The sequence below is a fragment of the Nyctereutes procyonoides genome, unplaced genomic scaffold (assembly GCF_905146905.1).
Source record: "Nyctereutes procyonoides isolate TBG_1078 unplaced genomic scaffold, NYPRO_anot_genome, whole genome shotgun sequence".
NCBI classification, from domain to species: Eukaryota; Metazoa; Chordata; class Mammalia; order Carnivora; family Canidae; genus Nyctereutes; species Nyctereutes procyonoides.
Window position 1 is genome coordinate 52561226 of NW_026575131.1, and position 23733 is coordinate 52584958.

Sequence of the window (23733 nt, forward strand, 5' to 3'; positions counted from 1 at the left end):
GGATCCTATGGTAAGAGTACATTTAGTTGTGTAAGAAATTGCCAAACTGTCTCCCTGAATGGCAGCACCATTCTGCAATCCCACCGGCAGTGAGTGAGAGTCCCGTTGCTCCAACACCTAGCATTGGGATTGTCGGTGTTCAGATCTTGGCCATTCTCATAGGTGTGCAGTGGTTTTCCTTGCCTTTTACTACTTCTGAAGGCTGCCCACATCCTTGGGCAGGAAGGGCTCGCGATGCCCTCTTCCATCTTTAAAGCCAACAGTGGTGGACCAGATACCTTCTCAGGTCACATCACTCTGACTATTGGTAGCCTCGTCTCCCTCCCTGATTCTCTCCTGCCTCCCCCTTTCACGTTCAGGGACCCTTGTGATTATGTTGAGCCTGCCTGGAGAATCCAGGATGATCTCCTCACCTCAAGGCCCTTACTTTAATCACATTTGCAAAGCCCCTATGGCCATGTGAGGTCACAAATTCCTTGGCTCAGGGGATTAGGACATGGACATCTTTGGGAGATGATTATTCTGCCTACCACAGGCCTTTTGTGGTGTTCTCGGCAATTGCTGTTGTGTCCCAGGCATGTGACAGGTATATTCCAGATCTTATGGGATGCGCTCAGAGCTTCTGGGGTTTCCAGGAAAGGAGGTCTGTCTTTAAGACTGCTGACCTGGCCCAGCCAGTCTCTCAGAGGAAACATCACAGGGTTTCTCTGTATCCAGACCCCTTCCTGTACCAGCTTCAGAACAATCTTTCTGGGGTGCCTGGGTGCTCAGTTGGTGAAGCATCTGCCTTAGGCTCAGGTCATGATCCTGGGGGTCCCGGGATCCTGGGATCGAGCCCTGCATTCGGCTCCCTGCTTAGCAGGGAGTCTGCTTCTCCCTCTCCCTCTCCCTCCTCCTTGCTCATGCTCTCTCTCTCTCTCAAAATAAATAAGTAAAATCTTAAGAAGAAAAAAAGAAAAAAGAATACAGCCTTTTGGGCAAGACCGATTCTCCAGGAAAACAAAAGCAACCGAAGGTCAAGGTCTGTTTTGGGATTACTGTTAGGATCCAGGGGATGCCTTTCTTCCCAGGGAGGTTGAAACTTGGAGGAGGGAGGGCCCAGGACCAGGAAGCCAAAGATGAGGAACTTGACCCTGACCCTCTCATGAAGGGTCTTCATGTGCCAACTCAATGTTGACAGGTCAGAGCCTGGCCACTGGGACGCAGTGCCTGTGAGCTGACCAGGAGTGGGTAGGGCAGATGGTGGAAGACAAGATGGGGTCTCTAGGCCAGTTATTTTGCTTTCCGGGCTCCTGCCCAGGGCTCCCTCAGACCTCAGACCCCAGTACCTGAGCCTGGGGCTTAAGGCCTTGGCTTGCTCTAGCCAGGGCCAGATCTCTGAAATATCCCAGGGCAGCTCCTGCTTAATGGTGGGATATTAAGTGTTCTCCTCCTTCTGCCTCAACCACAGCCTGTGCTCACTCAGGTCCATTCCCAGGAGAGACACTGGGGCCTCTCTGCCCACCTGTGCTGCTCAGCATCCATCACCACAACCCATCAGGGGCTCTGTCATTGACGGTCATCCAGACTAGAAGTCTGCCTATGGGCTGTCAGTTTGTCTCTGCTCTTCACTTGGCCAGGGGTCTCCACCTGATTGTCAGTAGATTCAACTAGAATCTGTGAGTCCTCCAGATTATCATTAAACCAACTCACCCAGGCACTTAGGTACCAAGCAGGGGTTCTGACTGCTGCCCTCTCCCTGAGCCTGAGTGTCAGCTTGTCATGGCTTGTGTGAGGCTGCATAGTGGCCCCTAAAGATATCTTCATTCTAATCCCTGGAACCTTGACTGTTGTCTTATATGGCAACAGAGATTTTGCAGAGGTGACTAAGAGTTTAAAGGTGGGAAGATGTAAATATTAAAGAACTTGGTGTTTGCCCCCTGTGTTTGTCCCCTGTTCCTGGAAGGCATCATCTACACCCTTGGGATTTCCTGAGTGATAGGAGGATCTTAGTTATTCGTGGGGGGCCCTGGGACCACACCTGAGTTATACCAAGGAGATGACTCAGAGTGGGGCTGATCATGCCAGAAAGACCAGCCAGGAGGGGTGGGACCTTCAACCACCTGACCTCCATGGAGGAGAGAGGGGCTGGTGATGGGGTGCAATCATGCGGCCACCGATTCAATCAACCATGCCTTCAAAATGAAATCCCAACGAATTCTAGACACCAAAGTTCAGAGGAGCTTCCTGGTTCCTGAAAAGACATCACCATGCCAGTAAGGGGACGTGTCCTGAGTCCTTGGAGACAGGCTACCAAAGCTCCGTGTTTGGGACTCTCCTGGCCCTCGCCATATGGGTCTCTTCATTTGGCCAGTCTGGATTTGTGTCCTTCCTTTACAATTAAACTGTAAGTACTAGACAGAGCTTTCCTGAGGTCTATGGGTCACTCTAGTGAATTATGAAACCAGAGGGATTGTGAGTTCCTTTGAATTTGTATCAGTTGGTCAGAATCAGTTGGTCCAAAGTGTGGGTGGCCTCGGTACCCTCAAACTTGCAATTGGTGTCTGCAGTGAGGGCAGTCTTGTGAGGAGCTGCACCTTTAATCTGCGGGTGGCGTCTGCACTAACTCAGGGCGATTAGTGCAGAATTACAGGGGATCATCTTGGATTCTCTGGGTGGGCCTTAACTGCAATCTCAGGCATCCTTTATAAGAAGGGAGGCAGAGGGAGATTTGACACAGAAGAAGGCAATGTGATCAGTGAAGCAAGATACTACCCTACTGGGGATCCCTGGGTGGCGCAGCGGTTTGGCGCCTGCCTTTGGCCCAGGGCGCGATCCTGGAGACCCGGGATCGAATCCCACGTCGGGCTCCAGGTGCATGGAGCCTGCTTCTCCTTCTGCCTATGTCTCTGCCTCTCTCTCTCTCTGTGACTATCATAAAAAAAAAAAAAAAAAGATACTACCCTACTAATTTTGAGGATGGAAGAAGGGACCATGAGCCAGGGAATGTGAGGAATGAAGCTCAAGAAGCAAGGAAAGGCAAGGAAATAGTTTCTCCCCTGGAGTTTCCAGACGGAGCCTGGCCCTGGTGACACCTTGTTCTGGGCCCAGTAAAACTAATTTTGCACTTCCGACTTCCAGAACTACAAGAGAATGGTGTGTTGTTTTTAAGCCACCAAATTGGTGGTCATTTGTTACAGCAGCCCCAGGAAACTCATACAGCCTTCCAAGCCAACTGTCTGGAAATCCATCAGTCTGGCCACCAGTCCACTAGGTATGTTATCTGTCCAGCACTCAGGTGGCTCCTGGGCCTGGTTAGTGCCTCACTCTGGGCTGCAGTAGTAGAGCACCCAGAGGAGGATTGGGGTTCACTGGAGGGTCTTCCCTGGCCAGGGAGTCTGAGTGGTGGTCTTTCTTCTGCTTGCCCAGTCACTGCTCTCAGGGCTGGGCAGCCTGGGGGCTCCCAATGGGCTCCCCAGAACTAAAAGTTTCCTGTCTCCACTGGAAATTTTGGGAGAGGCCCAGGTCTCCAGGATGAGGGCAGAAAACTTTGGGAATGCAGGGTGAATTCAAATCAAAAGTCCCCAGCTGATAAAGCCAGCCTCAGTGCACCCTGCACCCTCCAAATGGCTTCAGCCATACTTAGCACATCCCAACACCCTCTGCTTGCAAAGACCTCCCTTCCCAGCTCCTCATGCTGAAATCCCATTGTTTCTCGAAAGTTTTCTCTGAGAGATCATTCCACCCAGTGGTCACAGAATCTAGGTGCCCAAGACAGAGGGACTTGTGCCTCAGATTCCCTGGCAGGCCCTCTCCCACCTGCCTTATGGCCTTGTCTCAGACTGCCAAATCTCCACAGGAGAGGTGTCCCCAAGGAGGGGCCACTGCTGCAGTATTCCAACACAGTTCCTCCCCTGGAGGTGCAGCTTCTCCAAATGCATCACGAGACATTCATGCATTCTTCTTTTGAGTCACTGGTCACATCATTCCTGTGCCCAGCTAGATCAGAGGGGTGGGGGCAGGGGAGCCCTGAGTCTGAGTCAATCCTGTGTCTCTAGCTGTCCTGGCCAAGTGCAGGTTACTCACTGAGCTTTGGGGCATCATAGGGCCAGGACATCACTTAGAGAGGTCAGGGTCACTCACAGGGATCATATTAGGGTCTCGGGGATAGAACTTAGGACAGCTCACCAAAGCCATGAATCAAAATTCATTTCTCAAGCATTTATTGATGCTTCCTAGGGTTGCGAAGACAGCTCACAAAACCCCTATCTGTGAGGGCTCCCAGTCTGGGGGAGAATGCGAGAAAACCAGCTCCATGCTTGAGTTGCCTTGCTTTGGTTAGGGAGGGAGGTGGGGCCCAGGGACCGGCCCAGGAGCCGGGATTTGGGTGGGGGTGGAGGCTAGGTTGTCTGTGTGAGGGCTTGCGGTGAGGTTGGAGTGGAGGTCCCAGCGCCCGCACCTGCCTGGGTTGGGTGGACGGCTCTTAGTAGTTCTGGTGGTGGGCGGCGCCAGGACGGTGAACAGCCCAGGCGGCAGTCGCGGATGGCCCCCCGACCCGCAGGCTGTGGGTACGGCTGGTGGGCACCGGGCGGGGTCAGCAGCTGCGCCTCTTCTCACAGATCCAGTTGTCCTTCTCGTTTTCGCACGGTGCGTCATTCCACATCCCGGTGCGTAGCATCATAGCGCAGTCCTCGCGCCCCATAGAGTCATTGGGCTCTCCCGTGTTCCACTGGCTGCAGTGGTTTGTTGGGGGGTGTTTCTGGGAGTCTGAGGATGGGCCTGGCGTCCAGCCCTGAGCATCTACCCTGTTTATTGCTTGGGTCCAACCTAGACACCCTGGGGGTCTAATCTGGGCATGCACCTGGGATATAACTCTCTAACTCCCAGAATTTAACCCTCCGCCAGGTCCTGGGGTCTGGCCTGCCCATGCCAAACGAGTCCCTGAGATCTGGCCAAAGCACTTCCCCTGGGGTCTGACCCGTCCCTCTCCCCAAATCCCTTTCCTCACCTGAAGCTGAGCGGGACTCCGTCTATCCACTGGTAGCCCTGGATCTTGCCCGCGCGGCGCACGGCCCGCAGGCCCAGCCAGAAACCACGGCCACGTGTATTCCGACTCAGGAAGCCCTGCGTGGGAAGGAGTCACCTCGCACCCCTCCCGGGCCTCGCCCCATCAGGTGAAGGCCGCCTCCCGCCTGGGACAGCGCACCTGCTCCTCCAGGTCCCCTACAATCACCAGGTGTGCGCCTGCGGCTGCGCAGTTCTGCTGCGACGCCTCCCAGGTGGCCCGCTGGACGGAGAAAAGGTAGCAGGAGCCCTGGAAGGGCAGCCAGGATTCGGGGCACTCCTCGCAGGAGCCTGTGGGGTGGCGAGAGTCAGGGAGGTGAAGCGCTCCCTGGCAGGGCGAATGGAAAAAACGCGGGGGAGGTGCCCCCCACCCAGGTGTAGGGGCGGAGGCACAGAGAACAGGCCAAGGTCAAGGGGCAGGGCAGGGCAGGGCGGATCAAGGAAGCCAAGGAAGCCGAGGCCCACAGGGAGGGTCCACTTGTCCCCTCCTCTCTCCCCTCTGTCTGTGTCGCTCACTGTTCCCCTGCCGGACGGCCTCCAGAGCCCTGAACAGCTCGGTTCGGATGCCCTCGCGGTCCCTGCCCGCCTCGGCCAAGCTCTGGGTCACTGCGAAGTCAAGGGAGTTCGGGTTACTGCTCAGGTCAGGGTCAGGACTAGGGTCACGATTAGTTAAAGGTCAGCAGCCATGTCCGGTGGTCAGGGTCACGGGCAAGAATGACATCACGGTCCAGAAGTGGTCTGGCCGGCGGGGGCCAAGTTGAGGTTGGGGTTAGGGGTGTTAGTCAAGGTCAGAGTCCAGAGGTCAGGGTCACAGGATAGGGTCGCGGTAACCCTATTCCAGGATAGGTGTCAGCATGTGGATCAAGGGTGGAGTGACAGCTGGGGTGAGGGAATCAGGGGGCGAGGCAGTGTCCCGCCCTCACGCTCTCACCGCGATCGCTCAGTTCTTTCAGGGCACTCTCTTGCTGGATCAGCTTCGCCTGCGCCTCCCCGAGCTCGGTGCGTGCTCTCTGCAGCAGCTTCTGGGTCCCCAAGCCTGGAGAGGAGGGGTCGGGGGAGGAGGAGGAGGAGGAGGACCAATCCGTCCCTCCCCCACCTGCCACGAACCCGCCCCTGCTCGCCTCCTCCAATCCCGGCCCGAGCCCGCCCCCCCCCCCGCGGGTCTCACAGCAGGTGTTGCAGGCTCGGACCTCCCGGTTCAAAGCCCCCAGCGCCTCCGACTGCTCCGAGGCTGGAATGATCCCCGCCCGCCCCACGCACACGCCGGGTCACCTGCGGGGACTCACAGGACACCCTTCCCCACTCCGAGGCCGCCCCCCCCCCCGGGACTGAGGGAGCCTCACCCTCCCACCCACCCACTACCTTGTCTCCAGGGTCCTAAACACTCCCGCCCCGCACATCCTGGGGTGGGGGGTGGGGGATGGTGGCTACGAGTCACCGTTTGCACGCACCGTTCGTCCTCAGCAGATCCTGGTGGCCAAGCAGCGCCCGTCGCTCTGTGGAGGCTGTGGAGAGAGGCTCCTGCAGGTCCCCCGAACTCTCCCCTTGCCTATGGGGTGCAGGACCCCATGCTTGGGACACACAGAAGGGCTGGGCAGGCATACGGCACACGTGATGTGCACACACATTCTACCTGTGTCTCTGGCTCTCTCTCTCTCATGAATAAATAAATAAAATCTTTTTTTTTTTAATGTAAAAAAAAAAAAAAAAAGGACCGCTTGGGTGGCTCAGCAGTTGAGCATCTGCCTTTGGCTCAGAATGTGATCCTGGAGTCCCAGGATTGAGTCCCACATCGTGCTGCTACCTGCAGGGAGCCTGCTTCTCCCTCTGCCTGTGTCTGCCTCTCTCTCTCTCTCTCTCTCTCTCTCTCTCAATCTCTCTCATGAATAAATAAAATCTTTAAAAAAAACTGATGTACACACACACCCAGGAGCAACAAACACACAGGCACATGCACACACACTCATGTGCACACATACATACACATGTGGGTTCACACAGCCCAAAGATGGGCACAAACTCTATTCGCACGTGTTCACACTCAGACCCACGCAGGGATCCAAGACCCAGCTGGTGAGACCTGAGACAGAGGGAAAGTCTGTCCCCAGGGCAGCTTGGCACAACCTCCCTTCATTATGCGGTCACTCACCCTTAGAAACGAGGATGTTCAGGATGAGAGCCCACAGGACTGTGGCCACTGCCAGAACCAGGCCCAGGAAGAGGAGTCTCTGTCCCCAGCGTCCCCAGCGTCCCCAGCACCCTGGATAACACAGATGGACTCTTGGGTCCCTCTTGCACCAGGACCGCTCTGGATCTCTGCGCCTTGAGGATGGAGCCCTGGGCACTTGGATTCCTCCCAAGGAACTGAGATTCAGAGAGGTTAAGTAACTTGCTCAAGGTCACACGAGCTCTAAGTGGCAGAGTTAGAATTTGAATCCAGGTCCAGCTAGTCCTGGCACCTCTGGTGTCTCTCCTGCACCCACTACTTGGACCTGCTCTCAGCTGTTCCCCTCCTTTCCCTCATCAAACCCCAAACCACTGGCCAGAGAGACCCAAGCAGGCCGGTGAGGCGGTCCCATTGCTCATACCTCCAGGGACATCCTCGAGCCCGCCGCCCCACTTGCTGTACCCGGCAGTGTCCATGGTGAGCAGGCGCCCAGCCCGGGGCATAGATAGAAATGTAGCCTCCTCTCAGTCCCGCCTTCTCTTTTCCTTCCTTCCCATAGCCTTCCTCTCAGTTCCTGGTACTGGGACCCACAGGCCAATCGCAGGGCTGGGCCCTTTCTGGTCTGGGCTGGTTTAGGGGTAAGTGTGAAGTGGGATGGGGGAAGTGTAGTCAGAGCAGAGGGGTAGAAGGGGATTGAGCAGGGTAGAGGAGTGGAGAGGGATGGGGAGTGTGTGTGTGTGTGTGTGTGTGTGTGTGTGTGTGTGTGCACGCACACACGTAGTTCTAGTCTCTCTGGCCTGGCAGCTGCAGCAACATCTCCAGACTGGTGCTGGGGGCTTCAGTTTGGACCTCACCTCCATCTCTTAGAGGGCTGGGGCTGGGCTTCCTCCTAGGAGGAAGAGGCTGAGTCCAGCTGAGTTCTGGTCCCTTCTAGAGGGTTCCTGAAAAAGCTCCCTCAGGCCTGGCCCCCCAGGGCAGCTCTTGCTTCCCTCCTCAACTTCTCTGCAGGTGCATGGAGGCTGGATCTGACCTTGACCTTAATTCAATCCTTCCTGGCCAGAAGGGAGAACAGAAATGTTTGTTGGGTGGTGGCCAGCTACGCTCTGGACTCTATTATTGGGTGGATGAGTGGGGGTGTATGTATGTAGCTTTCTTTCTTTCTTTTTTTTAATTTTTTAAATATTTTATTTATTTATGAGAGACACAGAGAGATGCAGAGAGAGAGAGGCAGAGACACAGGCAGAGGGAGAAACAGGCTCCACGCAGGGAGCCCGACGTGAGACTTGATCCCGGGTCTCCAGGATCACGCCCTGAGCTGAAGGCAGGCACTTAACCGCTGAGCCACCCAGGTGTCCCATATGTAGCTTTTCTATGAAGCCTCAGCTTTTCTCCTCCATGCAAAGGAGGACGGCGACAGGTCCTCCCTCCAAGGGATGCTAAGATAAAGACATGAGTTATGCATGTCAAGCCCCAGCACCATCCCCAGGCACTAACCCCACTAAATGTTCATTCATTCAATAAGTATTGCACACCTGCCTTGTGCCAGGTATTAATCTAGGAACTGGGGAGACATCAACGTCCCATAGAAGCAAATTCCTTCCTTCTCGGAGCAAACATTCTAGGTGGGAGTTGAGAGAGAGAGAGACAAATAAATAATGAACATAAATGAAAAAGTAAGTTGTATAGCCTAGTGGTTCTCAACCAGGGGTGATTATGAGTCCCAGGAGACATTGGGCAGTGTCTGGAGACTTTAGTGGTTATCACAATTTGGGAGGGGGTACTACTGGCATCTACTCAGTGGAGACCAGGGATGCTACTAAACAGGCTATAACACACAGGACAGCCTCCCATGGCAAAGAATGACTGGCCCCCAATGTCAATACTGATGGCAAGAACCCTAATGTAGGGGATCCCTGGGTGGCGCAGCGGTTTGGCGCCTGCCTTTGGCCCAGGGCGCGATCCTGGAGACCCGGGATCGAGTCCCACATCAGGCTCACCGGTGCATGGAGCCTGCTTCTCCCTCTGCCTGTGTCTCTGCGTCTCTCTCTCTCTCTCTCTCTGTCTCTCTCTCTCTCTATCATAAATAAATTAAAAAAAAAAAGAACCCTAATGTCATATATTAACAAGTCATAAGTGCCATGAGAAGAAAGAAATGAAGAAAAAGGCAGGCAGAATAAAAAGCTTGGGATACTGGGGCTGGGGCAGTGGCTAGTAAGGGGACCTCACTCAGAAAGACAAATATATATTTTTCAAGCACTTCCCACATTTCAGCCCCTTTTGTAGCAATGTGAACACATTCCACCTTCCCAAATCCTCTCAACAATGTTCAGAAATAACAAATATTACCCACATTTTATTTAAAAATTCTATTCAATGCCTATTTTCCTACCTTATTCCAAAAGAAATGAGAGAGACACACATGATAAAATAAGATGAAAAGACAGAGGCAAAAGAGAGATGAGGATCAGGAAGGGAACAGGAACCTAAGAGATGAGTCTGGTGCACAAAATTCAGCCGGAGGTACCGCACTCTTGATAAAGGCAGCAGGAAAGTGGGGTCAGACATCTGGGGATGTGCGGCAAATTCTTTTGGAGGAATCCCTCCAATAGACGTGTAGACCAAATCCCCATCGAACTTTCCATAAACACAGTAGCAATTTTCTACCACTTGGGCCAAGGTGAATCGCTCCTTGGGCAGGCGTGGTTTTAGGGAAAGCGGGTTTGCCTGAACTCAAAGCGAGTGACCGACCCCACTGTTGGGGTGCTTTTAGCATGTTTCTGGAAGCAGTGAGTTTGAGACCACAGAGAGAAGCTGGCTGAGTGAGGGGTGAGCCACAGGCTTTGGTGGGTACCTGGTAGGGTCTGTCCCTGGCAAGCGCTCTCTGTAAATGAGAATCCGGAGCCGAGAGGAAATCATTTAAGTACAATGGGAGAAACTGTGCCTCATGTGGAATCGAGATGTAAAATATCCCCAATAAGCCAGATGATAACTTCAGGCAAATCATTTACTCTCTTGGTACCCCATTTTTTTCATCTTTAGCATCAATAGATGATAAAGTTTTTGTTACCCAATTCATTATGTTTCTGTGGCCATGTAGAAGACAGCTGTGAATGCACTGTGAAAGGTTTACTATACAAATACAGGATTTTTTTTAAAGATTTATTTATTCATGAGAGACACAGAGAGGCAGAGACACAGGCAGAGGGAGAAGCAGGCTCCCCGTGGGGAACTCAACGTGGGACTCGATCCTGGGACCCCAGGACCACTATCTGAGTCAAAGGCAAACGCCCAACCACCAAGCCACCCGGATACCCCAAATACAGGATATTATTCAATATAGTGGAATCCATATTAACTAAAGACATTGCGATGGCCCTGTTTAACTGGACCAGTGGAGAACACCATTTAGGGCTAGCCTCAGGCTTCAGTGAATACTGGGAGGCATCTATCACTGGTATTCAGGCACACACACACACACACACACACACCCCACAGGAATTTTCAATGGCAAGCCCAAATATTTCCTTTAGAAATGATCTTGGTCCTGTTCACAGATAACAGGTGACTAAGACCCCCATGGTTTTAAGTCAAAAGGTTGTGATCATTTTTAACTTGAAATATTTTAATTAATTTTTTCAAGTACCTTAAAACAAAGTTTTGTTGAGGTATTATTGACATTCAATAAACTGTACAGTTTTTTTAGATTTTTAAAAAGATTTATTTATTTATTTATTTATTTATTTATTTATTTATGATAGACACACACACACACAGAGAGAGAGAGGCAGAGACACAGGCAGAGGGAGAGGCAGGCTTCACACCGGGATTCCGATGCGGGACTCAATCCCGGGACTGCAGGATCGCACCCTGGGCCAAAGGCAGGCGCCAAACTGCTGAGCCACCCAGGAATCCCCTTAGATTTTTAAAAATTCATTTGGGAGAGACAGAGCAAGCGAGAGCATGAGCAATAGAGAGGGTCAGAGGGAGAGGGCAGACCAGACTCCTTGCTGAGCAGAGTGCCCGACATGGGACTCAATCCCAGGACCCTGGGATCATGACCTGAGCCAAGGGCAGATGCCTAACCAACTGAGCCACCCAGGTGTCCCTAAAGCAGGACTTGATCCCAGGACCCTAGGATCATGACCTGAGATGAAGGCAGACGTCTAACCAACTGAGCCACCCAGGTGCCCCTAAACTGTATATATTTAAAGTGTACAGTTTGATGAGTTTTGACTAATCCATGAAACCGTCACAATTGGGATGGTGAATGCAACCATCACCACCCAAAGATTCCCTGCGCCCCTTGGTAAGCCTCCCGTTACCCCCAGCTGCCACTGATCTGCTTTTTGTCTTTAGATTTGTTTGCATTTTCTAGAATTTTGTATGAAAGGCACCATACAATATGTAGCCTCTCGAGACTGGCTTCGTTAGCTCAGCATAATTATTTTGAGATTCATCCACGTTGTTGCATTAATACTTCATTCCTTCTTCCTGCTGAGTAGAATTTCATTGCGTGGACAGGCCAGTTTGATTCTACACTCACCTGCTGGTGGACATTTAGGCTGTTTCCAGTCCTGGCTATCATAAATAAAACTGCTGTGAACTTTTGTGAGCAAGTATTGTCATGCATGTATGCTCTCATTTCTCTTGGGTATATACCTAGGAGGGAATGATTGCATTAGATGTGTTTCATTTTTTTTTAAAGATTTTATTTATTCATGAGAGAACACACACAGAGAGGCAGACACATAGGCAGAGGGAGAAGCAGGCTCCCTGCGGGGGAACAGAAGTGGGACTTGATCCCAGGATCCCAGGATCAAGCCCTGAGCCCAAGGCAGATGCTCAACTGCTGGGCCACCAGGTAACCCAGTGTTTCATTTTTTAAAACGCTGCCAAACTATTTTCCAAAGTGGCTGTGCCATTTTTCATTCTTACCAGCGATGAATGAGAGTTCCATTTCCTCTGCTTTCTTGACAGCACATGGCATGATCAGTCTTTTTTTTTTTTTATGATAGTCACACACACAGAGAGAGAGACAGAGACAGAGACAGAGACACAGGCAGAGGGAAGAGCAGGCTCCATGCACCGGGAGCCCGACGTGGGACTCAATCCCGGGTCTCCAGGATCGCGCCCTGGGCCAAAGGCAGGTGCCAAACCGCTGCGCCACCCAGGGATCCCATGATCAGCCTTTTTAATTTTGACCATTCTCTTATTTTCATAGTGCAATTTTTAATTGGCATTTCCTTGATGATTAATGATGTGCAGCATCTTTTCATATAATTCTTTGCCACCTGAGTATTTTCTATGATGACCTGTCTCTTCAGAGCTTTTGCCCATTTAAAGAAATGAGTGGCCTCATCCCATCTGAGAGAGCAAGATGGATCACCAGCGGCTCTACTAGAGCCATCCAAGGAAGTTTGGCTAGAGTTGTCGTCTTTGCTATGTCTGCTCAAACCAGCACCATCTGATCCGGAAATAAGGCCTCATTATGTGCCACCAGTGTCTCTGTCATTATGCAAAGGATACAGTCTTCACTAAGTTGGATTAAGTGAACTTCCTTAAGTGGATCATCCAAGAGACCTACCTTATTTTTTTTTAATTTTTTTAAATTTATTTATGATAGTCACACAGAGAGAGAGAGAGGCAGAGACACAGGCAGACGGAGAAGCAGGCCCCATGCACCGGGAGCCCGACGTGGGATTCGATCCCGGGTCTCCAGGATCACGCCCTGGGCCAAAGGCAGGCGCCAAACTGCTGCGCCACCCAGGGATCCCGAGACCTACCTTAATTGTGAATATCCAAATACCTACCTTCATGCTAACACATTGTACATAAAATAGCACTTCAATTATGAATATAGTTTTTAAAATGAGTAAATTATTTTCTTATTGTTTTGAGAGTTATTTATGTATTCTGGTGACAAATCTTTTATCAGATATGTGACTTTCTGGCAGCCCGGTGGCTCAGCGGTTTAGCGCCGCCTTCAGCCCAGGGCATGATCCTAGAGACCCGGGATCAAGTCCCATATCACCATATCAGGCTCCCTGCATGGAGCCTGCTTTTCCCTCTGCTGTGTCTCTGCCTCTCTCTCTCTCTCTCTCTCTCTCTCTGTGTGTCTCCCATGAATAAATAAATAAAATATTTTTTAAAAAGATATGTTTTCTGATCTTTTCTCCCAGTCTGTGATTTTTCTTTTTATTCTCTTAGCAGCAGTCCTTCAAAGAGCAAAGTTTTACATTTCAACAAAATCCAATTTATCCATTTTTCTTTCACAGATTTTGCTTTTGGTGTTCTATCTAGGAAATCTTTGCCCAATCCAAAAATTTCTCCTATGTTTTCCCTAGAGATTTTATAGTGTTAGGCTTTATATTTAGGTCTTTTATACAGCTTGTGTTTTACAAGGTGCGAGATCTTATAACTGAAGTTCATGGCGGGGGAGGGGGCATGTTAGTTTGAAATGTTGTTAAACTAGAGGCAACTTTAAGTCTAAAAAGGTATAGAAGAGTGGCAAAGAGTAGGGCTCTGGAGGGAGAAGAGCCTGGGGTTGATCCTTAGCAGTGTCACTATAAGCCTTGAGTTCCTCCTGTACAAAATCGAAGTTGTAAAGGATTGTCAGTGCTGTGTCCACATTCCCTTGGCATTCACCTCTCTTTTGCAAACTCTTGGAATTCTTCATCCGAGGGTGTTTTTGCCCTCACCCAAGTGGAGGGCAGGCTGGGAAGTGCAAAAGAGTTAATGCTCTGGGTTAGGATAACTCTGAGTTGCGTGTTCTAAACTGTCATCTGGAGGTGCTCAGGGAGATCGAGCTCCAGTTGCTCACAGCAGTACCTGCCCATGAGCACACCTGGGTGGACTCTCTCCCCCCTGTCTCATTTCCTTACTTTCCTCCTGGGGCCTCTAGAATCACCTCCCAGGTAAACCACAAAATTTCAAATTCTTAAGCTCTGCTTTTGGGGTGGCCCAAAGACTCCTCGTCTGTGTCCAGAGATCAGCAGGGTAATACGTGCAGCCTGGGCAGGGATCCGCAAGAGGTAGCTATTCTTGTCGCTGACATTATCTTCCTCCCTCCTCGTGTCCATCCAAGGCCAACTGGGACCCCTAGTGAATGGAATTATCCATGTTCAGGGAGAGAGTCTGCCAGAAAAGACTGAAGAACTGGTGATTCGTAGCTCATTTTCCTGGAGGGCAACCTAAAAGGATGACTATCAAGATTATGATAATGCTAGATTGCTTCTACTTGATGGGCAGGAATCCGAGGCTCACTGGAGGCCCTTCGGCCAAGAAGTGTTGGTGCTCTGATCCACGGTCGCGTAGCTCCTTCTACGGCCACTCTTCTCTCGGTTACCGTGAGATTGAAAAATCCTGGCTGCAAATACTTGGGTGCACCTGCGTCTCCGGAAGTGACTGGTCCTCCTCGCAACCAGAGGTGAAGTCTATTCTCCATCGCCATCTCCACGGAAGGTGCGTTGTCCCCGTGACTTGCATTAACCAATCGGTGTGTAGCAGCAACTCCACGTGACTTACCAGCCTTGGCCCCAGCATGCCTTGCGGCTTCCGCTTTCTCGCTCCTGGGATGCTGCGGGCTGCTGCGGGCTGCAGGGATGCTGAGTTAGAGAGCCTGGCTTCGCTTCGCGAGGATGACAAGCCACGAGGACGGGAAAGCGGTCCAGCGGGCCTCCAGCAGCAAAGTTTCGCTTAGCCCTTCCAGCCATTCTGCTATCCGAGTCCAACAACCCGGCAAGGCCAGGAAAGGAACCACATCCGTCAACCCACAGAATTGGGGAAAATTACAGATCGCTATGTTTTAAGCCACCGATTTGTGGGTGTCTTGTTATATTGCCACAGACAACTGAAACAGCCATTAGCCTTAACAAGCGCACTACCCACGGACCCCAAACGGATGCAGCAGATTTGATGGGAGTTTGGGAGAGCCCGGAAGGGGCTCTGCTTTCCCCCAGGCATGCTGGGAGGGCAGCAGGTGTGTCAGAACATTTCCAGACCGAGGACAAGCAACTCTTTTTGACTTTGAGCATCAGCATTCTTGGAAGTGTGACTCTCCAGAACCTTAGCCCCCACTCAGGCCTCAATGCAACCATCTGGTCTCTGACCTTACAGCCTCCCCAGGGCTGTGGCTTCCCTGCTCCAACCGCTTCCCCCGGAACACAGATTGTGGATTTCTTGTGGATTTCTCTGGGGTACGTTTACTTACGTGGCCACATCCTCCTTCCTGTGACTTCTGGGACACCCGCCCACGTGACTCATGAGCTACTCAATGTCAGGTGCTTTTCTAAGCACTGGAGATCCCGCAAGGTACAAAATTGGCAGAAAATATTTGGTTTTGTGGAGATTACAATGTTGTGGAAGGGAAGACAATAAACAAATGTACAAATATGCATCAGATATTTTCATGTCACAGAGTGATAAATATATACATTGTACTGTGCTGTCTCCTCAGGGATAAAACAGAGTAAGGAGGTGTGATACAGGGCAACTATTTCAGGTAGTGTGGTCAGGAAAGGTCTTTCCGAAAAAGCAACATTTCTTTGGAAAATAGTTCGACAGTTCCTAACAGTTAAACATAGAATGATCAGGACACCTGGGTGGCTCAGCAGTTGAGCATCTGCCTTCAGCTCAGGGTGTGATCTCTGGGTCCCGGGATTGAGTCCTGCATTGGGCTTCCTGCATGGAGCCTGCTTTTCCCTCTGCCTGTCTCTCTCTCTCTCTTTCTCTCTGTCTTTCATGAATGAATAAATAAAATCTTAAAAGAAAACAATAAATAAAATCTTTAAACAAAAGAAAACAAAAACTTGAGCATGAGTGTTCACAACAGCATGATTCACAATAACCAAAAAGTGGAATTGAGCCAAATGTCCAGTAACTGGTGGTTGGATAAATAAAATGTGGTATATATATATATATATATATATATATATATATATATATATCCATTTAATGGAGTATTATTCAGCCACGAAAAAGAACCAAGTACTGGGGCACCTGGATGACTCAGCCGATTAAGTGTCCAACTCTTGATTTTGGCTCAGGTCAGAATCTCAGGGGTGATCAGGCTCCATGCTCAGTGCAGAGTCTGCTTATCCCTCTCCCTCTGTTCCTCCTTGTGCTCTCACTCTCTCAGATAAATAAAAGAAAGAAAGAAAGAAAGAAAAGGAATGAAGCACTGATATGTGCTGGAATGCAGATGAAACTTGAAAACACGAGACTGAATGAAATAAGCCAGACACAAAAGGCCACAGATTGTATGATTCCATTTAGATGACATGTCCAGAATAGGCAAACCTATAGAGGCAGAGACTAGATTAGTGGTTGCCAGGGCCTGGGAATGATGGGGGAAACTGGCGGCTGATGGTTAAGGGGCTTGGGGTTTCTCTTCAGGATTATGAAATGTTCCTACATCGTGTGGTGATGGATGCAGAGCATGTGACTACAATAAAAACCATTGAATGGTAAGAGTGTATTCTATGGTACACGAACTATATTTCAGTAAACCCAGAAAGAAAGGAAGGAAGGGGAAACATATAAGCAGAGATCCAAGTGAAGCAAGGGGATGGCCCTGAAGATACTGGAAGAAGCATCTGCCATCCAGAGAGAACCTCATGAAGATGGGAATGGGCTGGCCTGTAAGGGGAATATGGCTAATGTGCGGTGAGCAAGGATAAACTCACAAGTTACTCTCGCTGATTTCACAAACACTCCGTGAATGACTCCTAGGTGCCAGACACGGTCTTGGGAGCTGTGAATATAAGTGAAGAAAGTGAAGCTGAAATCTTAGCTTTCTTAACATTTCTGTTCAGAAGTCAGAAGTCAGACATTAAACCGAGAATTCCAGTTACCGCATTACTAGAATGAAATGTTCCATAAATTCATTTCTTTTTCTAACTAGTGGCTTAAAAAAAAAAAGTAGGTGCCATAGCCAGTGTGGAGCCCAAGCGAGGCTTGAAATCACACTCTTGAGATCAAGACGTGAGCCAAGGGATGCCTGGGTGACTTAGCGGTTGAGCATCTGCCTTCAGCTCTGGACGTGATCCCGAGATCTGGGATAGAATCCCACGTCGGGCTCCCTATATGGAGCCTGCTTCTCCCTCTGCCTGTGTCTCTGCCTCTCTCTCTCTCTCTCTCTGTGTGTGTGTGTCTCAAATAAATAAATAAATAAATAAATAAAGTCTTTAAAAAAAAAAAAAGACCTGAGCCGAGATCAAGAGTCGGATGCTTAACTGACTGAGTCACCCAAGTGCCCCTAATTAGTGGCTTTCTCCCTTTTCTTATGATAAGGCAACTCAGAATGTCTCTATTTTCTCTTGAACTGCCCAAGAATCTTCAGGGATCCTAAAAACCAAATGTCCAAGAAGCAGGAACAGAAAGGCTTCCCCCCTCAAATGGAAATTGGGTCTTATCTGTCCCATCCTGCAGTTCCTTCCCAAAACATACAGTGGCGCTATTGAAGACTGGCGCCCACGGTCTGACCAATGAATGACATAGACAACCTCCTGCATCCACCTACCCACAGGCCAATGCTGCGTTTCTTTGTAGGAATCAGGAAGAAGATTCTATTTCCTCCGTAGCTTGCTATCCCCACCTTTGGTACTTATTCTCTTAGGTCTTGGGCACAGAAGCTGGTCATTAATTCATTTAACAGAGATTTGAGTGCCTACTGTGTGCGGTGCTCTGTTGAAGGTTCTGGCCAGGTAGTGGTGAATAAGACAGCCAATCCCTGCCCAAGTGGGTCTAAACATAAATATTTGAAAGGCAAAACTTTGGGGGCAAAAAACCCAGATAGGAAGGGTTTCTTGATCAAAATATTAAGAAGACAAACAACAGGGGCACCTGGTCAACTCAGTTGGTAGAGTGTGCGACTCTTGATCTCAGGGTCATGAATTCAAGCCCCATGTTGGGCATGGAGCCTACTTTAAAAAAAAAAAGACAACAAAAGAAGGATCAATAAATTAAACTACATTTTACGAAATTCTGTTTTTATTTGGGTCCTGCTTTGTTAAGAAATTGTTTTTCCACATCTTTAATGTTCTGGCCATACAGGCACACATTTTTTTCCTTACAGTTATTCTCATTGCTGCTCAATTTTTGCTGTATTTTCTTTCTCCTTCCAGTCTTATCTCAGGTATATCCTGTTTGTTAGTCTTTTTCTCAAATATGGTTTTATTTATTCTTTCCACTATTTTGGCTTAAAGATATGGTATTGTTTACCAGTTGGGGATTGAACCACCTGTGTTGAAACCCCAGTTATCCCATTTCCGAGTTGTCTAATCTTATGGGGAGCTTTCCTACATCTGGGTTCCCAGTCTGTAATATTAGTTCCTACCTCACCGGACTGTTACAAGCTTATGTGCATTAATATGTTTAAAACTACTTAAAATTTGCTTAAAACAGCTGAATTCACTGTTGCTAATTTTTTTTCCTTCAATTATTTCACCCTTCATTTAAAAAAAAAATCCCCACTCCTCTCTGCTTTTGTCTTATTTAAAAAATATATTTTTCCTTTTGGCTCCTTGAGCAGTGCCAGGGCAGTAGGCAAGAACAGTGCTTTAGGAAAGGCAGGAAGAAGGGATCCAAGAAAAAATTAGTTGATCCATTCTCTGCCCAAGTGGGTCTAAACATAAATACTTGAAAGGCAAAACTTGATTAATATGATGTGAAAGCACCAGCGACGTTCAATATAAGAAATATTGGAAAACACTAGTCACGAGAACTCAAGGAACTGAAATCGCATCTGATGGCCTCAAGACTTGTGTTTTTGAAGTGAGCCTTGCTGATCTGCAGAATGATGAAGTTACATTTAGTAAACTCAAGCTAATTGCTGAGGATGTTCAGGGCAAAAACTGCCTGACTAATTTCCATGGCATGGATCTTACCCGTGACAAAGTGTGCTGCTCTGTAATCAAAAAATGGTAGACCATGATTGAAGCTCATGTTTATGTCAAGACTCCTGATGGTTCTTTGCTTTGTCTGTTTTGTGTTGGTCTTACCAAAAAAGGCAATACTCAGATTCGGAAGACCTCTTATGCTCAGCACCAACAGGTCCACCAAATTTGGAAAAAGATGATAGAAGTCATGACCTGAGAGGTGCAGACAAATGACTTGAAAGAAGTGGCAATATATTGATTCCAGGCAGCATCAGAAAAGATATAGAAAAGGCTTTTCAGTCTATTTATCCACTCTGTGATGTCTTCATTAGAAAAGTAAAAATGATGAAGAAGCCCAAGTTTGAATTGGGAAAGTTCGTGGAGCTTCATGGTGAGGGTGGTAGTTCTGGAAAAGCTACTAGGGATGAGACCAGTGTTAAAGTTGAACGAGCTGATGGATATGAGCCACCAGTCCAAGAATCTGTTTAAAATTCAGACACTTAGTGGTGACAAATAAAAAGTCTTATTTGTGAAAAAAGAATAAAATATTTTATTTTTTTAGGATCTTATTTTTAAGTAATCTCTACACCCCATATGGGGCTCAAACCTACAACCCCAAGATCAAGAGTCACATGCTCCACTAAGTAAGTCAGCCACTTATTTTTGTTTTTATTTTATTTTTTTATTAAAAATTTTAAAAAAATTTATTTGTTTGAGAGAGAGCTCATGAGCGAGTATAAGTGGAGGAAGAGCAGAGGGAGAGGGAGAAGCAGGCTTCCCACTGAGCAGGGAGCCCAACATGGGACTCCATCCCAGGACCCTGAGATCATGACCTGAGCTGAAGGCAGACGCTTAACTGACTGAGCCACCCAGATGCCCCTAAAAATTTTTTTTTTATTTTTTTTATTTATTTATGATAGTCACAGAGAGAGAGAGAGAGAGAGAGAGAGAGAGAGAGAGAGGCAGAGAGAGAAGCAGGCTCCATGCATCGGGAGCCCGATGTGGGATTCGATCCCGGGTCACCAGGATCGCGCCCTGGGCCAAAGGCAGGCGCCAAACCGCTGCGCCACCCAGGGATCCCTAAAAAAATATTTTTAATTAGAAACTTATTTATTAATTCAAGAGAAAGTGAGCAGAGGGGAGTGCCAGAGGGAGAAATAGTCTTAAGAAGACTCTGTGCTGGGGATCCCTGGGTGGCGCAGCAGTTTGGCGCCTGCTTTTGGCCCAGGGCGCGATCCTGGAGACCCTTGATCGAGTCCCACGTCAGGCTCTCTGTATGATGTCTGCTTCTCCCTCTGCCTGTGTCTCTGCCTCTCTCTCTCTCTCTGACTATCATAAATAAATAAAATTTAAAAAAAAAGAAGACTCTGTGCTGAATGCAGAGCCAACGCAGGGCTCAGTCTCACAACCCTGAGATCATGACCTGAGCCAAAATCAAGACTTGGACACATAACTGACTACACCACCCAGGCGCCCTTGATTTTTGTTTTCGAAAACTAATTTATCAAGTGAAATCCTTAATTACTTCATGTTCAGTCTCCTGTTCTCTATCTCCCTCCTCCTCTCTTTCCCCCCTCCTTTGTTAAAAATGTCTTTAAACTACTTTTACTGCTTCTCATCGAACTTCCTTGTGGTTTCAGACTGGGTTTCCTGACTTCTGAGGTTTTGAGTATCTATTGTACATTGATTCACTCTTCTGGCTTGCTTTCCTGGAAATTGTTTGTATCCTTCACCCATCTTTTTCTAGGAAGCGGTGTGTTTTTTCTTATTAATTTATAAAAGTTCTATATGTATTACAGAGAACAGATGCAGATATTTCCCAGGTGATGGCTAGTATTTCCATTTTCTTTAAAAAAAAAAGGTTTTATGTATTTATTCCTGAGAGACACAGAGAGAGAGGCAGAGACACAGGCAGAGGGAGAAACAGGCTCCCCATGGGGAGCCCAATGCGAGACTCAATCCGGGGACTCTGGGATCACGACCTGAGCCAAAGGCAGATGCTCAACCGCTGAACCACCCAGGCGCCCCTCCATTTCCCTTATAGTGATTTTTATTGCTCATCACTAAGTAAAACTGGGTAGCTACACAACTCTGAAACAAACTAGTGGTAAGATCTAGTGTCTAGGGGTGTCTGGGTGGCTCAGTCAACTAAGTGTCTGCCTTCAGCTCTGGTCATGATCTCGGTGTCCTGGGATGGTGCCCTGCATTGGGCTCCCTGCTCAGCAGGGAGTCTGCTTCTCCCTCTGTCTTCCTATGAGCTCTCCCTCCCTCTCTCTCTCTCTCTCAAATAAATACTATCTTAAAAAAAATATCTAGTGTCTACATCTCAGTAACTTAGGGTCTCGAAAAACAGCACTTGAAACTCATGGTGCCATGACATTGACGTGAATCGCACACAACTACACCAAGTATGTCTATTTAAGAACGTGTATCACACACATCAGAGTAGATGCCCATGATACAAAGAGGGGAAGAAGTCAGACATTAAAAGTCAGCAGTGCTTAGAGGACAATTTAGGGCTGAGGAATGTTATTTCCCAAATACTGGGAGGGTCCTGCTCCTCTTCCTAGAAGTTCCCTTGTCCCGAACACAAGTCCCATCTTGCCTTCATCATCAGAAATGGAGCCCACATCAATAGACACTGACAGCTGACTTAGCAGCTGGATCTTACTGCAGGGCAGAATTTTCTGGGAAGACACGCCCTCCTTCTGGGGCTCTCCAGGACAGCAGTACTCAGGAGGGGCGTGGGCTCAGTGGGAGGAAACAGGAAAAAAAAAGCTGCAAGGATTGCACAACCTCATCAGAATATGTTCTTGGGAAAGGATGTAGGTGGCATTGATTTGTCAGCCCTTATGGAGGGAGAAACAGTGAATGCATTTGGAGGAGCAGAGGTGGTTTTTCTGAAAGTGGTAGCATTGGAAGTAGGCGTGGAGGACTTGTCCGTTGTTGACAGGAAAAGGAAGTGTCTGCCAGGCAGAGGGCACAGCCAAGGCAGAGGCGAAGAGGCAGGAAGGTGGGTCTCTTTTGTACACGCATGTAGCTGAAGCTGTCTTGAGGAACCAAGAGCTGTCCAGCCTAGCAAGGCAACCAGAAGGCGACCCACCCCTGTCCCATGCCCAGAATTGACTGCAAGGGGAATTAAAAGGGAAGGGAGGTTCCTGGCATGAGGATGGCATTAGTCCTAGTCAAGGACAGAGAAGGCGGATCCATTTCCAGGGGGGTAGAACATACGACCAGAGCCTGGAAAGCAATGTGGGTAGGGAACATTTGACCAGGGATTTGGAAACCGTGTTCATGAGTCTAGGAAGCACAGGGGAGGTGAAGCCCAGGGGAGGTGAAGACCACTGGAAGCATCTGACTCAGCCTAGAGGATCTGCGAGGGCTTCCTAGAGGAATGATTCTTAGGGGAATCAGAATTATTCTGGAGGAGATGGGTGTACGAGAGAGTGTTCCCATTGTGATAGTAGCATATGCAAAATTTGGGAGTGAGGCTCTTGGAGAGGCTGAGACAAACAGCAGGAGTCCAGATCACACAAGGACTTGAATAGCAGGGACCAGCGGTTTGGACTAGTGTGGGAAAAAGGCACAAGTCGCAGGATTCAGCTCCAAGGCTAAGACCACTCTGTGGTTTCCATTCTCTCCAGAGACTCGCTACTCCCCAGGGAATCTAATAGGGTTAGGGGAAAGGAGGAAAGGGGAAAGGAGATGTTATGTATTGGTTGTTGCTGTTAGTTTTGGCTTTGCCTTTGTATTTATGAAAAAAAAATTAAGCACACACAAAGTATGCAGAAAAATAAAGACATGGAAACCCACATGATTTCCACTCAGCTTTACCAAGTTTTGGCTTCTTTACATTTTTCAGATCCTCTTCAGAAGAAATAAATTGTACTTTCTCTTCCTGTTCAGCACAGGGAATCAAGGTGAAAAGGAGAACCCCACGCGGGAACTTCGCATTGTAAGCTCTGCCTCAATATCCGTGTGGAGAACAGCGGAGACAGACTGACCCGGCGGGACAGCCAAGGTGCTGGAGCCGCACACAGGTCAGTGGCCCCCCGCCTTGTTCCCCAGAGTTGGATGTGCCATCAGATCCTTTGGCACCAGGAGAAATGAAACGATGGCCATCCACTGTAGGGCCAAGGTAGAAGGAATCCCAGACAAAGATCTAAAGGTGCAGGAGAATGAGTTAAGAAACAATAACTTCAGGCAGCCTGGGTGGCTTAGCGGTTTGGCGCTGCCTTCCGCCCAGGACGTGATCCTGGAGACCGGGGATCGAGTCCCACGTCGGGCTCCCTGCATGGAGCCTGCTTCTCCCTCTGCCTGTGCCTCTGCCTCTCTCTCTCTCTGTGTGTCTCTCATGAATAAATAAATAAAATCTTAAAAAAAAAAGAAACAATAACTTCTCTGATACTGGAAACTTTGATTTCGGGATCCAGTAGCGCATTGATCTGGGGATCAGATATTATGCAAGCATTGGTATGTACAGCCTGGACTTCTATGGGGCGCCGAGTAGGTCAGGCTTCAACGTCAGACAAGATCAGACAAGGAGTGCAGGACGGGCTGCATAGGGCCAGACACAGAATCAGCAAAGACGAGGCCAGGTGCTGGTTCTTGCAGAAGTACTATGGGATCATCCTCCCTGGCAAATAA

The 23733-nt window shown here is 49.0% G+C and overlaps 1 protein-coding gene and 3 pseudogenes across 2 annotated transcripts; 3 read left to right on the forward strand and 1 right to left on the reverse strand.

The window, feature by feature from the left end:
- Positions 1-4185: 4185 nt before the first annotated feature.
- On the reverse strand, positions 4186-7785 carry CLEC4G (C-type lectin domain family 4 member G). Of its 2 annotated transcripts, XM_055343735.1 has the most exons (9): positions 7632-7785; positions 7193-7303; positions 6495-6548; positions 6212-6274; positions 5975-6079; positions 5560-5649; positions 5186-5334; positions 4988-5103; positions 4186-4712 (listed from the first exon to the last, which is right to left on the reverse strand). In XM_055343735.1, exons 1-9 carry the CDS (start codon positions 7711-7713, stop codon positions 4574-4576), a joined length of 909 nt encoding a protein of 302 aa, XP_055199710.1. In that variant the 5' UTR covers positions 7714-7785; the 3' UTR covers positions 4186-4573. The 2 variants fall into 2 exon arrangements, with proteins under 2 accessions (XP_055199710.1, XP_055199711.1); XM_055343736.1 differs by lacking the exon at positions 6212-6274.
- Positions 7786-12587: 4802 nt separating this feature from the next.
- Positions 12588-12758, forward strand: LOC129522564 (40S ribosomal protein S29-like; annotated as a pseudogene).
- Positions 12759-18869: 6111 nt separating this feature from the next.
- On the forward strand, positions 18870-19603 carry LOC129522226 (40S ribosomal protein S3a-like; annotated as a pseudogene).
- Positions 19604-22516: 2913 nt separating this feature from the next.
- On the forward strand, positions 22517-23733 carry LOC129522227 (60S ribosomal protein L11-like; annotated as a pseudogene).

Bases quoted from the DNA above. Each gene is read 5' to 3' on its own strand.
- CLEC4G (XM_055343735.1), bottom strand. From the start codon at position 7,713: ATGCCCCGGGCTGGGCGCCTGCTCACCATGGACACTGCCGGGTACAGC. The intron at 6,275-6,494 runs GTGCGTGCAAAC...GGATCATTCCAG, and splicing joins GGATCTGCTGAGGACGAACG to CCTCGGAGCAGTCGGAGGCG. The intron at 5,104-5,185 runs GTGCGCTGTCCC...CTTCCCACGCAG, and splicing joins TAGGGGACCTGGAGGAGCAG to GGCTTCCTGAGTCGGAATAC.